The 15,261-nt window shown below is 37.3% G+C and overlaps 1 protein-coding gene across 2 annotated transcripts in view; it reads right to left on the bottom strand.

Moving 5' to 3' along the window:
* SNX24 (sorting nexin 24) overlaps positions 1–431 on the bottom strand; it is a 281,065-nt gene extending 280,634 nt beyond the window's left edge. The window contains exon 1 of one of the 2 annotated variants that reach the window (XM_044662063.1): positions 347–431. In XM_044662063.1, the coding sequence (XP_044517998.1) occupies positions 347–406 (60 nt within the window). In that variant the 5' untranslated portion in view covers positions 407–431. The remainder of the gene's footprint in view (positions 1–346) is intronic. The other variant, XM_044662054.1, reaches the window with a different exon arrangement.
* Positions 432–15,261: the final 14,830 nt, after the last annotated feature.

Below are 15,261 nucleotides of genomic sequence, written 5' to 3'. Positions count from 1 at the left end.
GGGGTGGCCCAAATAAAAGGGGAAGGAAACCCAGAGCACCCAAGGGCCCGGGGGGGGGGGGGGGGGGGGGGGGGGGAGAAGGCGGAGGGCGACAAAGCGCCATAGGGGTAGGGGGCGGGGAAGGGGGCGGAGGAGGGACCATGAAAGGGGGGTCGTTTCCAAGACTATGCGCCTCCAAACTCGCGGGACCCTGCCCTTCCTCCCAACGAGGAGAGGAGCTGGGATCAGAATCTCGTCCAGCAGGGGTTTAGAAACACTGGGGACTACTTCCCCATCAAGATTACTCTTACTTTTCCCCTCCCCAAACAGCTAGCCTGCTTCCGCCTGACCCTGACTTGCGCCCTACCGTGTAGCCTCTCTCCAGATCGCTCTCTTCATAACGAAAAGACGGAATGTAGACCTCCATGGCCGGGCCAGGCTGGGCCGGGAGGGCTGAGGGCCAAACCCCCTCCTCTTCCTCCGGCCTCCGCCCCACCATCTCAGGCTCCGCCCCCCCAGGGGGTGGGTGGAGGAGGAGGAGGAAGGCTGAGGCTTCATTCAGAACGAGGCACAGAAGGGGAGGGGTTGAGAGTGGGGTCACCGCCCCCTCGGGGCCGCGCCCCTACCCACGCCGAGCCCGGGGTCAAGCTGCAATCTTGTCATGTGAGGACGCGGCGCCCCCACGTGACCCGGCGGGGAGGCTGAGGAGGCCTGAGTTTTACATGTTTTGGGGCCAGTAGGCAAAAAGAAGGAAGGGAGTCCACTTCCAAAACCAGGAGAGCTGTTTGGACCTGAGGAAGTAAAGTAGGATTGTCCCAGAGGAAGGAATAATTCTAAGGCGGGATAACTGCGGAACAGCCTGGTGGCTAGTAGTGAAGGATGGGACAATTTGGGTGAATCAGAACTTTGGGACAAAATATTCAGAACTTTGGGACACAATATTCCTGAAGTTAAAATTCCCTACGTGCACGCATACATACACACCACACACGTCCTATACATCACTTCAGAGTTTTGTATATATAAACCTTCCTATGAGAGATCTTGGTACCTATTCCACCTCATAGCCATAGGACAGCATTGAACATCTTAGCCTCACTGCCCCTTCGCTAATTGACAGCCAGATATTGAAAATTTTTTTGCGCTTTAATGTCTTTTTAATTCCCGAATAGAAATACAGTGATGTAATATAGTAAACAGAGAACTGGCCTTAAAGGTAGGAAGTCCTGTGCTCAAGTGCAGTCTCAAATACATCATGCTCCCTGTGTGTGTGATCATGAGCAAATCAAGACTTAATCTTAAACTTTCAAGATTCAAAATCAAGTCTCTCAGACTCCTGAATTGCAGAGAAGACACTAACCTACCTTTGGTAGAAGGAATTGTTCTCACCAGGTAGTTTCCTATACCAGGGAAATTACAGGTCCATCCCAAAGTATCCAGTATGTTCTCTGAAGCATATTCTTCACATGCATGATATAGTGATTCCTTAAAACAAAGGAAAACAGTTACACAAAACTATCTGATTCTGTGAGGTGTAACAATAATGTACAACTTTCTTAGTTTCCTAATTCTTTACTGAGAAGGAAGTTTATTTCATCACTTGTATTCTATAACCAAGATTGATCTTTCCATTTAATGAGTTCAAGAACATTGTTCTATTCCTTATCCCATATTATAATAAAAAATCCTCTAGCTTCCAGAGAAGTGTATACTTTCTCTCCCTAGAAAGACATATACTTTGACCATGAAGGGGGCAAGGGATATGTATGCCCTGTTTCCAGACAGCTTTTGCTGGCTTAAGGATTCTATGTAAACCAAATTAATTAGGATTTCTGACTTAGAAATATTCATGTAGTGTTAGAAGGTAACTCGCCTAACTCATTCCTCTAAAGAAACACAAAATGTAGTCTCAAGAAGATAGCTTTGCAGGAAAAAAAAAGAAAGTGTGAAAATAACATGCAATTAGCATAATGCTTTACAGTTTTCAAAGTATCTAATCCTGTTCTCCCTGCTGTACAGGGAAAAGGATTAAATTCAGTCAAGACTTGGGTTCTTTACCTGGGTGACCTTGGGTAAATCTACAAAGCTTTCTGGGGCTCAGTTTCCTCTTCTATAGGATTAAGACATTGGAGACAATCTCTAAGGTTTCTTTCAACTATAAATCTTTTATCTGTGCTTTTCCAATGAGCCTGTGAAGGAGATGGGATAGGTCTTGTTCAGCCATGTCTGATTCTTTGTGACCCCATTTGGAGTTTTCTTGGCAAAGATATTAGATTTGAGTAGTCCTTCTCCAACTCATTTTACAGATGAGGGAACTAAAGCAAATAGGTGATTTGTCCAGGGTCATACAACTTGTATGTGAATCTAGATTTGAACTCAAAGTCTTCTTGATTCCAGGCCTAGCATTCTATCAACTTCACCTCTGAGTTGCCCTGGGGTAGATCTTACTGTTTTCATTTTACTGATAGGAAACTTGAGACTGTCCAGATAAGTTAGGTGACTTGCCCATTGTCACATAGCTAGAAAGTGGCAGAACTGGGACCAAAATGCAGGTCCTGGCCTTTTTCCACTTTGCCCTACTGCTTCATTTTAGTTCTAAACTCCTTCTCAAAGAGTGCCACTTCCTGCTCTCCCTCCCCTATCTCAGACCCTCAGGTGTCCTTGAACATTACCTTGCTAACCCCTTCCTCTCACTTTATTCTCTGATTCCAGGAGAATTCTCATTACATTTTATATAAAGTAAAAACTGTGTGTCTGAGGCTTCCTCTCTTCTCCCACAATATGACTGTTCTATGTGCTTTTCTAGCCAAAAAGCACAGGAGAAAGCCATATTGAGGCTCATCTTTTTTGTCAACATAGATAGTCTTGGGTTCCCTGAACTGAAGTAGTTTAAAATTTTAGGAGCTTCAAGATAATAACAGGTAGAAAATAAAAATGCTTTATAAATATTTTTGAATTTTATCCTCACAACAGCCATGGGATAAGTTTCTGAGGCAGTGTTTGAACTCAGGACCACTGTTCTATCTACTATGCTAATCATTAGTACATTAACATTCTGTACCAATTACGGCCTACAGAATTAAGGTTTTTCTCATATGGAATGAAAACAAAACATAAGCAGATCTATTTCCTGGGGCCAGGTTCAAGAAGTTTGCCACTGAGAATGTTTTTTGTCCAAAATATTTCAAATATTTATAATTCTTTTTTAAAATATATAACCCTTACTTTCCGTCTTGGAATCATTACTGTGTATTGGTTCCAAGGCAGAAGAGTGGTATGGGCTAGGCAATGGGGGTTGTGGCTTGCCCAGAGTCATACAGCTAGGAAGTATTTAGATCAGATTTGAACATAGGACCTCCCATCTATAGACCAAGCTCACAATCCACTGGGCCACCCACCTGCCACCTTAAAAATTCTATAGAGTAGAAAAATAAATGTTACGAACAAGACCCAAAAGGATCAAGAGACCCTATGAATCATCATATGAAGAGGAAGGGCTTTGCCTAAAGCTTTCAAAACAAAATACTATACAGATTTAGTACTTAAAAGTTGACATTTTCTTACATGAAAGATTCAACAATTGTTTGCTAAATTGTAGCTGCTCCACTAATGGGATAAAGAGAGCACAACCTGATCATTTCCTGAATTTGTATAATACACTTCCTGAGTGACACCTGAACCAAAACAGAAATATATGCAGCCTACAAAACAATTTGAACAAGCAAAAAACCAAAACATAAATATCCATAGATAGTGTAAATGATATTAAAAGTTAAAAGTTAAAAGACTGGAGAACAAATTCAGGAAAAGATGTAAATAAAAAAGATGATTTTGTAATGCCATTCTAAATTTATTTAGAGCATGCTTATTGAATAGATGCACATTCTTGGTCACTAAGAATTTATAGACAATGAAGAAACTGATACATGTATAAGAGAGTACACCAGAAAATCTGAAGATTCAGTATCACATAATTTTATCTCATTAAAAAAACAGAAAAGGCATTTTAAAAATTATTCGTGTGAAAACTTTTCAAAAGATGAACTATTATAGATAGATATGAGTGCAACTTAACATTGCTTTTGATCAGAAAGGCAGTAAATCCGTCAATATATAGTTCAACAGGTTTCACTTTATCTTGAAAAATAGTTTTGGTGTGTGGATAGGAAATAACTTTTCTTGAAGGAAGCATTTAAAGTAATATTTTGTTCTACAGATAGCCCTTACTGCCAGGATCTTTCTTGCCTACAACCATTTTCACCTCATCAGCTCCCTTTCCCTCAAAGGACCTTCATTTTGAGGCAAGCCTAGGCCAGGTATATTTTATTTGCACTCCCTGTTCTACTTCTAATTCTCAGAACTTGTACACTTTGCCTTTGAATTTGACCTTTCTCTTGCCTCCCTTTTCAGCTCCTTTTTGTCTTCCTCCACCTTGCATCTTGAGGCCAAGTATTGTCATATTTTGGGCTTGTTTTTGTATTTCCAAAGATTAACATAAGTGTGTAGGGCATACTTCTTGCCTTGTCTTGTTGGCCAAAATAAATTGCTTTTCTACAATCAACTAACAATAAGCAGAGTAGCTTGTATATTCTATATCTTTCAGTCAGTTGTGTGGTCTGCTATAGAATATTGCCTACCAAAAGCATTGCCAAAACACTAATATCCTCATAGTTGATGCCCTTGATGCCTGTGTGGATGATTCTCATAAAAAATTTTTTAAAAGGAAATGTGGAACAGGGTGGTAGTTATTAATGTTTTCTAGGTCACATTTTTTATTTAAATAAAGTCTGAGTTTAATACATACACACCTTTGGTAACTTCCTCTCCTTCAAATATCTGATAAATAAATCCCCCAACGCCTTTATAAACTTTGTATGTCTTTACATTCTTCCATTCATACTTTTCCTCTCGTTTCCTTCCTTAAATGCTCTAAGGATGATTTTCCTTTTTCCAATTCTCACTAGGCTTTCTTTTGACAGGTTTTTATCTCTCTTACATTGGATTAATTTTGTTGGTGAATCTAAAGGAAGATGTAGAAAATAATTTTATAAGATAGGTAGATGTGGATGTTGTGGTTTTTGTCATTGAGGGAAATGCCCAAATCTGTGGGTAAAGAGAACTCCTTCCTCTCAGGGTTGTGAACTTTCTTCTCCACAGACCCATCCCATTAGTGTGGCTAGAACGCTTCAAACAGAGGTGACAGGTTAAAAGCCCTATGAATATGACCTGGAATTAAGGGTTATGAGTCTGGATCAGAGAGACTTTGATTGGTTCCTGAGATGTGATAGACCAGCTCAGAGAGACAGGAAGGGACTTGGAAAAAAGAGCTATAAAAGATGAGACCAGAGAGGACATCAGAGTCTTTGGTGTGAGTTTGCTGGGATTGATTCTTCTACTCCATTTGGCATTGGTGGCTCTGGGAGAAGACACCCTCGTGGGCTGGTAAAACCCTTGCTCTGAAGAGACCACCAGACTTCCATGTGGAGATTGGAACCTTGTTGGGGAACAAGCTGAAATTCTATGGATCAGACTTTAAGGTGGTAGGCGAGGAAATAATTTTCAACTTCCTTATTTCTTTCTTATACTATATTTATATTAAATTAAATTGTTAAAAGCTACTATCATCCTCGTGACTTAGTTAATTTTATAAATGGCGATCACAACAATATTTCTTACTAATATTATTTAACAATACCAATTTCTAAACATTACATCTAGCATTTTAATTATTACAAATTACATTATTTTCATTATTACATCAATAAGATCACAATTCCATTTGAGTTTTATTTTACTTTGATGCCTGATTTTTGTTTGCCCTGATTTCATTTGTGCAAAAGCCTTTTAATTTTAAAGAATCAAAATCATCTATTTTGTGATTTCTTCTCCTCTTCTGTTTGATTATGAATTCCATTCCTAACATCTTCCTTTATATTTTTAATACTATGCCATTTTGTACTTAACATTTATTATCTGCTTAGAATTTATTGTGATATAAGCTGCTGGACTAAACCCATTTTTTGCCAAACTAATTTCCAGCTTTCTTAGAAGTTATTGTCAGAAAGTACAAACACCTCACCTCTGGATTATCTGTGTAATTTTTTTTCCCGTCAAAAATTGGAAAACTACTTATTTGTTTCTCAGCCTGACTCTTCCAACCTGTTCTACTTTTCTATTTTTTTAATAGTACCAAATAGTTTTGTTGATTGTTGCTTGCAAATAGTAAATGAATTTTGTTATTATTTTGTTTAATTTTATTAAATGACCTTTAGTAGTTTGTATTTTATGGAATTCAATCTGCAGATTAATTTTAGGTGGTCATTTGTATTAATGTGGCAAGGCTTTGCCAATTTACAACTTTTTTTTAAAATAAAGAGTGTTTTGTAGTGGTACTTAATATCAGTCAACCAAACATTAAGTATCTATTTTATTCCAGTTAAGTAAGTACTTTATGCCATTCACTGTTCTGTCTGCTGGGGATACAAAGGTACATCCAGTCTAGCTTGCAGGGTTGGGGTGGGAGAATATTATTGGCCTACCCACCCTAACTCAGACTTGTAAGTTGGGTTAGGTTCAAAGTACCTTCTGTTTGCTCAATCCTAAAAGCTCACAAGCTTCCACTGATGTATTTATCTTTTAGGAGTCAGCCACAGGGATAAGGGAAGCTACTACACATGTTGTAGTACTTATAATGCTAAGTGTTTTAGAAATATTTTATTTGATTTTCACTACAACCATGCATAGGTGCCTTCATTATGATTGTATTTTAATGAAATGCTTTCCTTTGTAATCATACACATTTACTTTATGCATTTAAAGTATTCTGAGTTTGTTGATTTAGCATTGCCCTATTCCTACTACCTGTAAATATTTGGGAGTAGGGACCCTTCTCAACCTCAATTGCTGAAGTTACACAAAACAAAAAAATGATAACAGAGGTAATGAATACCAAATGATTCCTTATAAGAACATGTTTTTCTTTTAAAAAATTTTTCCCAGATACATGTAGATACAATTTTTAATATTTGTTTTCTAACATTTGCAATATATGTTCTCTCTTTCCATCCAAACCCTCCCCAGAAGACAAACATGTCTTGTAACATATATACAAACAATGTCACATATATTATTATATAATACATATTTCCATGTTTGTCTTGAGAACATACATTTAGGGGAATTAAAGGATACTATGTTTAAGCAGATAAATTATCCCTGCCCTGGGGGCTTTAATAGGTTAGCCTTGAAGAGAGGAAAGCAGAGAAAACTTGGAAAAGTCACAGCCAGAGATTCTGTGCAGTCAGCTTAAGTGACCCAGTTTGTTAACTTTACCTAACTTTTGGGTATGTGGGCAGATAATAAAAAGGGGTTGTACAAAAATATTCATAGCCATGCTCTTTTTGGTAGCAAAAAAAAATGGAAAATGAAGGAGTGTCCCTCAATTGGGGAATGGCCGAACAAATTGTGGTATATGATGATGATTGAATACTATTGTGCTATAAGGAATGATGAACTGCTTGATTTCTATATGAACTGGAAAGACCTCCATTAAGTGACACAGAGTGAAATGGGTAGAACCAAGAGAACATTGTACACAGAACCTGAAACATTGTGGAACAATCAAATGTAATCAACTTTGCTACCAGAAGCAATGCAATAATCCAGGACAATTCTGTGGAATTTATGAGAAAAAATGCTATCTACATTGAGAGAAAGAATTGAGGGAGTAGAAACATGATTTATCCCTTGTTTATATGGGTATATGTTTTGAGGTTTTGGTTTTAAATGATAACTATTACAAAAATGAATAATATGGAAATAGGTATTGCATGATAACACCAGTGTAATTGCTTGTCAGCACTGGGAGGGGAGGAGGGAGAGAACATTCTTTTAAAGCCTTTTGAGCATAATTCCAAATTGCTTCCAGAATGGTTGGATTAATTCATAACTCCACCAGCAATGCATTAGTGTCCCAATTTTTCCACATCCCCTCCAAAATGTATTATTTTCCTTTACTGTCATATTGGCCTAACTGCTAGGTGTAAGGTGGTATCTCAGCATTGTTTTGATTAGCATTTCTTTAATCAGGAGGGATTTAGAACATTTTTTCATGTGATTATTGATAGTTTTGGTTTCTTCATCTGAAAACTGCCTATTCGTATCACTTGACCATTTGTCAGTTGGGGAATGGCTTGATTTCTTGCAAATTTATAAATTTGAGAAATTGGACCTTTGTCAGAGATTTTTGTTATAAAATTTTTTTCCTGGTTTGTTGTTTCCTTTCTAATTTTGATTGCATTAGTTTTGTTTGTACAAAACCTTTTTTTATCTAATAGAATAGAAATTATTCATTTTACATTCTTGTAATGGTCTCTGTCTCTTGCTTGATCTTAAATTCTTTCCTTTCCCATAGATCTGTTCTATGTTCCCCTAATTTACTTATAATTTCCCTTCTTATATTTAAGTCATTTACCCATTTTGAATTTATCTTGGCATAAGGTGTAAGATGTTGATCTAAATATAATTTTTCCCTTATTATTTTCCAATTTTCCAAGCAGTTTTTGACAAATAGTGGATTTTTGTCCCAAAAGTTGGGATCTTTGGGTTTATTGAACACTAGTTTGATGAGGTAATTTAACCTTAGTCTGTTCCATTGATCTACCCTTCTATCTCTTAGATAGACCTTCTATCTCTTAGATCAGTGATGGGCAAACTACTGATAGAAATGTTCTATCAGGCTGCACGACATTATTCCTAATCTGATGAATACAACAAGTAGGATACAATACAATGAAACTTTGAAAGAGTTGCCTTAGAAACAGACTGAAAAGTTTGCCCATCACTGTCTTTAGATAGTTTTGATGATCACAGTTTAAGATCCAGATCTGCTAGGCTACCATTCTTCACATTTTTTTTGTTAGTTCCCTTGATATTCTTGATCTTTTGTTCTTCCAGATTAATTATTTTTTGTTTCACATGTCTTACACATGTACTTCCCTACCACTATACTCTTAAGTTTTAGTTTATTCTTCCTATGAATGCTGTTTGTATTTATGGTACAGTGAATATACTGGGTTTTTTGGAAGGAATAGCTTATGCCAAGTGTTTTTATTAATTAAATTAATATATTTTAAAGTATTTTTCCAAGGTTACATGATTCATGTTCTCTTCTCCCCTCTTCCCTGCTGCCATCCTTTACATAACACTCCCTGTCAAGAACTGATGCAAAGTGAAATGAGCAGAACCAGGAGAACATTTTACATAGTAACTGAAACATTGTGGGATAATCAAATGTAATAAACTTTACTTTTAACAGCAATGCAATGATCCAGGACAATTCTGAGGGTCTTATGAAAAGGAATGCTATCCACATCTAGAGAAAGAACTGTTGGAGTAGAAATGCAAAAGAAAACATGATTTATTAATTGTTTATTTGGGTATATGATTTGGGATTTTGGTCTTATAAAATTACTCTCTTACAAAAATTAATAATATGCAAACAGGTTTTAAGTGATAATACATGTATAACCAGTGGAATTGCTTGTCAATTCTGGAAGGAAAACAACATGAATCATGTAACCTTGGAAAACATGTGTAAACTTGTTCTTGGAATAAAATAAAGAAAAAAAATATTAAAAAAAAAAAGCAGTATGTGCTTCCTCCAACATTCTCCTGCCTATAGAACCCAATAGCAGATACCTTCTGGGAACCTATCCTTTGGAGTGTAGGTTGGGTGAGTAACTCTGAGATAGGAGTATAAATAGAAAATTTAGAAAAAGGCATCAGAAGAGAGGGAAATGGAGAGGAAGTGTCTTAGGAAAGGATTCATAAAGAAGGTAGTGTTTGACTGGAACCTTGAGGAAAATTAGGCATTCCAAAGGATAAAACTAATGTGGCTCAACCATTTTGTTGAGAAGAAAGTGCAATAAGGTTGGAAAGAGAGCTTGGGACCAGGTTATAAAGGACTTTAAAATTCAAATAGGTATTTAGATTATATTCCAGGGGTAATAGGCACTGAACTTTAATAAATAAGGAAATGAGATGAATCTTGAGTGTTTCTTGGGAGGTTAACTAGTTTGATGTATTTTTCTAGTTACTCTGAATGGAATTTTCCTTTCTATTATCTCTTGGGTTTTTTTTTTCCTGCTGACTTTTTTTAGATTTAATGTGTATCCTGCCATCTTCTCTCAACTAGAATGTCATTAAAGATTTTCCCACTTCGCCTTGAAAGTTGACAAGTAAGGTTGATTCACTACTAAAGGGAAACTAGGGGGACAGGACTGATGTAACAGCCACATAAAACTAAAAAAAGTAAAGAAGGGGCAACTTGTGCTGTTTTTTTTTAAGGGGGAAATAATATCCCTCTAATTGCTTTTACTTTATTTGGTACATTTACAATTTTAAACGGTAAGGGTAGCAGTTAGGCTCAGATTCATATCCTACCTCTTCTATCTCACCTAAATTTCATTGCTACTTCTTTTTTCAAATAATATTTAACAAATAATAAGAGAATCAGAATGAAATTCTTAATTGCATTAATGCGATTATTGCATTTTCCTTTGTAACTTTGATTGCATGTAATATTCATCTGTTATGAGATTTTTTCTGATGTATGAGCTATGGAGCTAAAATTAGAATTTAAAATTTTATATCACTCATTTTTAAAATTATTTTTTCTTTTAATTTTAGAAGTGTTTAACCCCTAGAGAAGAAGTGTTTAACCTCTAGAGAAGAAATACTTTGTAGGCATTCCTCCAACTTAACAAACAAGATTAGTTCCCAAAACTCACTATTTATAAGGCATCTATTACCCATAACACATTCTCCTTAGAAGGTTTTTATAATTCAGATTCCTAGACTAGCCCACCAAATCCTATTATAAACAATAAAATAGCTGGACTGCATTAACTAAAAGTACTAGCCATATTCCTAGATCTGAGGAGAACAGAGAAACCATGTTATCAAGAATGTACGGCAAAGAAGAGATTTAGCTTTTCTCTTCCTTAGAATCACAATCTTCAAGCAAATATTTGAAACAGTTTGTCTTCATCCTGCACACTGTTATAAGTAAGAGAAGGTTAAAGCATGTTAGCTTGGTCAACAAGGGAGAGTGGCAGGAGGATAAAGATTCTGGAATTTTGAAGTAAGGGTCAGACAGTGTAAAAGTGAAATTTGGGAGATGCCATCTAAAAGTATATATATTTTCTATGGACACGTAGGAACTATCAAACTACATTTCCCGTGCTCCAACGGGTTTCCGTTTCTGGTTCTTTGGGCGTGGGGACGCCTACGTCTCCACGCAGAGGACAGTTTAAATTTCCCGGGTTGAGGAGGAACTTCCTCTTTTTTAGCTACCACCTCTTGACTGCAGACTCAGGAAGAGACAGGAGGTAACAATAATGGCTGGGGCGGCAGTTTTAAATTCTTACAAGCGCGTGGTCTAATGACTTTATCTATCAGCATGGCTTTAATTAAAATACTAATTTATTTTATTATAGCAGCCTTTATTATTTTTTATCTTAATAACAGTTAACTGAGGTTTGGCTGGCTTTTCTCTGGTTTGACCTGGAGAGACTAGCTGCTTTTCCTTAGTGGCTGATTCTACCATGATTCCCCATCCTACCTGCTGCCCTGCTGTTTCCAACTGTGTTTCCTGGTGATTCTGAACCATCTGACATCTGTCTGTAAGATCAGGTCTGGGTTCTTTTGAACCCTCTCTGGACCCTATTAAGTTTGCCACAGACCACTACCTCAAACACCATCTAAGAGGGGTTGATTTAGTGAAGACATATTTAGATTGGGGACTGGGATCTCTAGGTCAGTGAGGGAGGACTAGTGTAGCTCAAACTCTGTGAAGACTCCTGGTAACAGGACATTTAGGTCTGGTGGGGTTTAGGTAGTTGGCATTAGTGTCAGTGTCATCCAAATTCCCATTTAACCTTTCCCTGTTATAATAAATACAACATCTATCCCTTTTCCTGAGTGGTCTGTGTGTGTGTGGCTCAGACCAGGCTCTGCCTGGTTGCTTTTGTTGGCCTTCCCAAACAACTGTTAATCTTCTGATATTGGCCCAATCCTATCCATCTGGTCCCATCCCCTACACCACCCTCTTACAGCACTCCTCCACCCCTCCCCCAACTACCACTACTTTATTCACTGTATATAAATATAGTGGGGTAAGGGGGAGTCAAAAAGCATATGTGTCTGTCTTATGTTTGTATGTAAATAAATAAATAAGTAAATAAATAAATAAATATATATATATATATATATATATATAGCTGTNTAGGTCTGGTGGGGTTTAGGTAGTTGGCATTAGTGTCAGTGTCATCCAAATTCCCATTTAACCTTTCCCTGTTATAATAAATACAACATCTATCCCTTTTCCTGAGTGGTCTGTGTGTGTGTGGCTCAGACCAGGCTCTGCCTGGTTGCTTTTGTTGGCCTTCCCAAACAACTGTTAATCTTCTGATATTGGCCCAATCCTATCCATCTGGTCCCATCCCCTACACCACCCTCTTACAGCACTCCTCCACCCCTCCCCCAACTACCACTACTTTATTCACTGTATATAAATATAGTGGGGTAAGGGGGAGTCAAAAAGCATATGTGTCTGTCTTATGTTTGTATGTAAATAAATAAATAAGTAAATAAATAAATAAATAAATATATATATATATATATATATATATATAGTGTGTGTGTGTGTGTGTGTGTGTGTGTGTGTGTGTGTGTGTGTGTAAGGAACTGGAATTGTTGTTTTTTTTATAATGAGAAGAAAAGATTTAGGAGAAAAATGATAACCTCACTCAAGTACTGCACATATATAAGAGGAATTTGATTTTTCAGTTTGTTCCTAGAGGGCAGAACCAAAAGCAATGAGTGGAAATTGAAGAAATGCTAGTTTAGGTTTGATTTAAACATTTTTTTCTAATAATTTGAACTCATTAATAATGAAGATTTGTGAGGGAGTGGGTTCACTGTTACTAGATATAACACAGTCTAGCACAGTGATAGGCAAACTGTTCCCCGCGGGCCAGATCCAGGCCATAGTTTGCCCATCACTGCCTTAAGAAATTCCCTAATCACTACGCCCCGCATAGATTCTTGTTCAGTTATGAGTTATATAATGGTTAGAATGGGTGATTGCCAAAAATTGTAATTAACCCTTAAGTCATAAAACTGTTAATAGCTAGATTTATTGATAAGAAAAAAGAAAATAAGAGAGAGAGATAGAGAGGAGGTGAAGAATTTCTTAGCCTAATAATTCAGAGCCTAATAACTCAGTGTCTGTCTGAATCTCAGCCTCAGAAAATACGTCTTTCTCCCCACCCACCCCCACTTCCTGCTGGGTCTCATCTTATAAATCTTTACTGCACAGACTAGCTCTTTTACATCACTACCCAGGAACCAATCACAATCCCTCAATTAGCCTGGCACCACCCAGGGGGACAGTGCCTGTGAGATCAATTCCCTGGTTGCTGGTGGATTCAAATTCAAAACAAATGGAAGGGAAGTTTAAACCTCTTATTGATCAGATAAAAATACAAACTCTCTTCTCACAATCCCCCCTGTGATTCTACTGGGAGACAAGCATGTTGAAATCTCCTGAACTGAGGGTCTTGGAAGATTAACATGCTTAGTCTCCCTAATGAATCATTTCAAATAATCTAAATTTCCGAGGATTCTCCCACTAAAGGTGTATAAAACATTGCCCTTTCTAAGGGGAAATTATAGCAACCTGGGAACAAGAGGGAAATGAAAAAGAAAGAAAACAAAAACAATAACTTGTAGGTGCATTGACAAAAAAATCATTTAGGGGGCATTCCTCTTTGGCATAAAAATTTACATTTAAAATAAATGTGTTCAGCTCCCTTAAGTTCAGTTCATTCTGGATTTCTTGTTGTAGCTGTAATAGGTAACTTCTGGGGAGAAAATGGAGACCAGCTTGAGTGACAGATCGTTGGTTATAGAACTTGGAATTTACCCAGATGGCATGAGCCAAGGGCAAAAGACAGTTGAGACCACCACTATAAAAGCCCAGGGGCAGAAGGCTTCAGGATCTCATTCTTGAGAAGGGGCTTGTGGGTGGTGAAGGGTGGGTAGGTCCATAGACCTGCATATCCAGCACATGTACCTGATTGTCTCATAATATCCATTGACCTATTACTGAACAAGGCTGAGAGATATACATCAACACCTGCTATCAAGAAGAATATCACAAGCCCTTTGTAATAATTAAAATTGATAAAGGCTGATATTACAGGAGAAAATAATATTTTAATTACCATGGCCATGTTGATAAAAATATGTAAGACCATGCGCCTGGTAAAAGCTATTCAAAAATACCACCAATGCCCATCCTCACTACATAGCCAAAGAGACGTGTCTCAAGCCAGACCCCTGAATTTAAGCTGTGCTCTATGTTGGTTCCCGTTGTCTGATGTTATCACTTCAGAAACCGGAAACCCATTGGATCACGGGAAATGTAGTTCCAAGGTCCCCCACATATCCACAGGAAGTTTCTCAAACACATATCTTGAGGCTCAATACTTCCAAATAGAATCCCAGTACTTTTAAATAACACATTACCCCCTGAGATCCGGTGGAAAAGACTGGTCTTTTTCAGTGGATCTTAAACCAAAAGAAAAGAGGATAAAAGCTAGCTGCATTGACAAAAAGCCAATTTGGGGCAGTCCCCTACTGGCATAAGAGTGTACATTCAAAACAAATGCATTCAACTCATTCAACTCCCCATAGTTCAAATCAACTGTACAGCAAAGTTCAAATTTGGATCTTCATAATTCAGTGAAGGCTCTTCGGGCATCTTCATGGTATGGGGAGATGGCACCATCCTTATCCTAAAATTACTCTCAAAGAATTTAAACTTTACATTATAGATTATAAAACATACATTTTCTCCTGAGAATTATACATTACCCCCCTGAGATTACTCCTAAAGGAGTTAAAAATTAACTTGTATTATAGATTATAATTCAGACATTATGATTATAAAAACCTAACACACACCCCCCTGAGGAAAATTTTAAATAACACATTACTCCCCTGAAGAGGGTACCTCAGGTCAGCTAATGATGCATGGCTGAGTCACGGGGTTGTATGAAATCAATTGGCAAAAGAAATTAAAAAAATAAAAAACAAGGAAATGTAAAATGTGCAAAAAAATGCAAGGAAAATTAAACTTATAACAGGCCTTTGAATCAAGGCCCAATTAAAGTGATTTAAGCAGTTTGCAATTACCCATTCAGGGCCAGGACTATA

This window comes from Gracilinanus agilis, chromosome 1, assembly GCF_016433145.1.
Source record: "Gracilinanus agilis isolate LMUSP501 chromosome 1, AgileGrace, whole genome shotgun sequence".
NCBI classification, from domain to species: Eukaryota; Metazoa; Chordata; class Mammalia; order Didelphimorphia; family Didelphidae; genus Gracilinanus; species Gracilinanus agilis.
The sequence above is the reverse complement of the archived record's forward strand: the minus strand, read 5'-3'. Positions and strand labels throughout refer to the sequence as shown.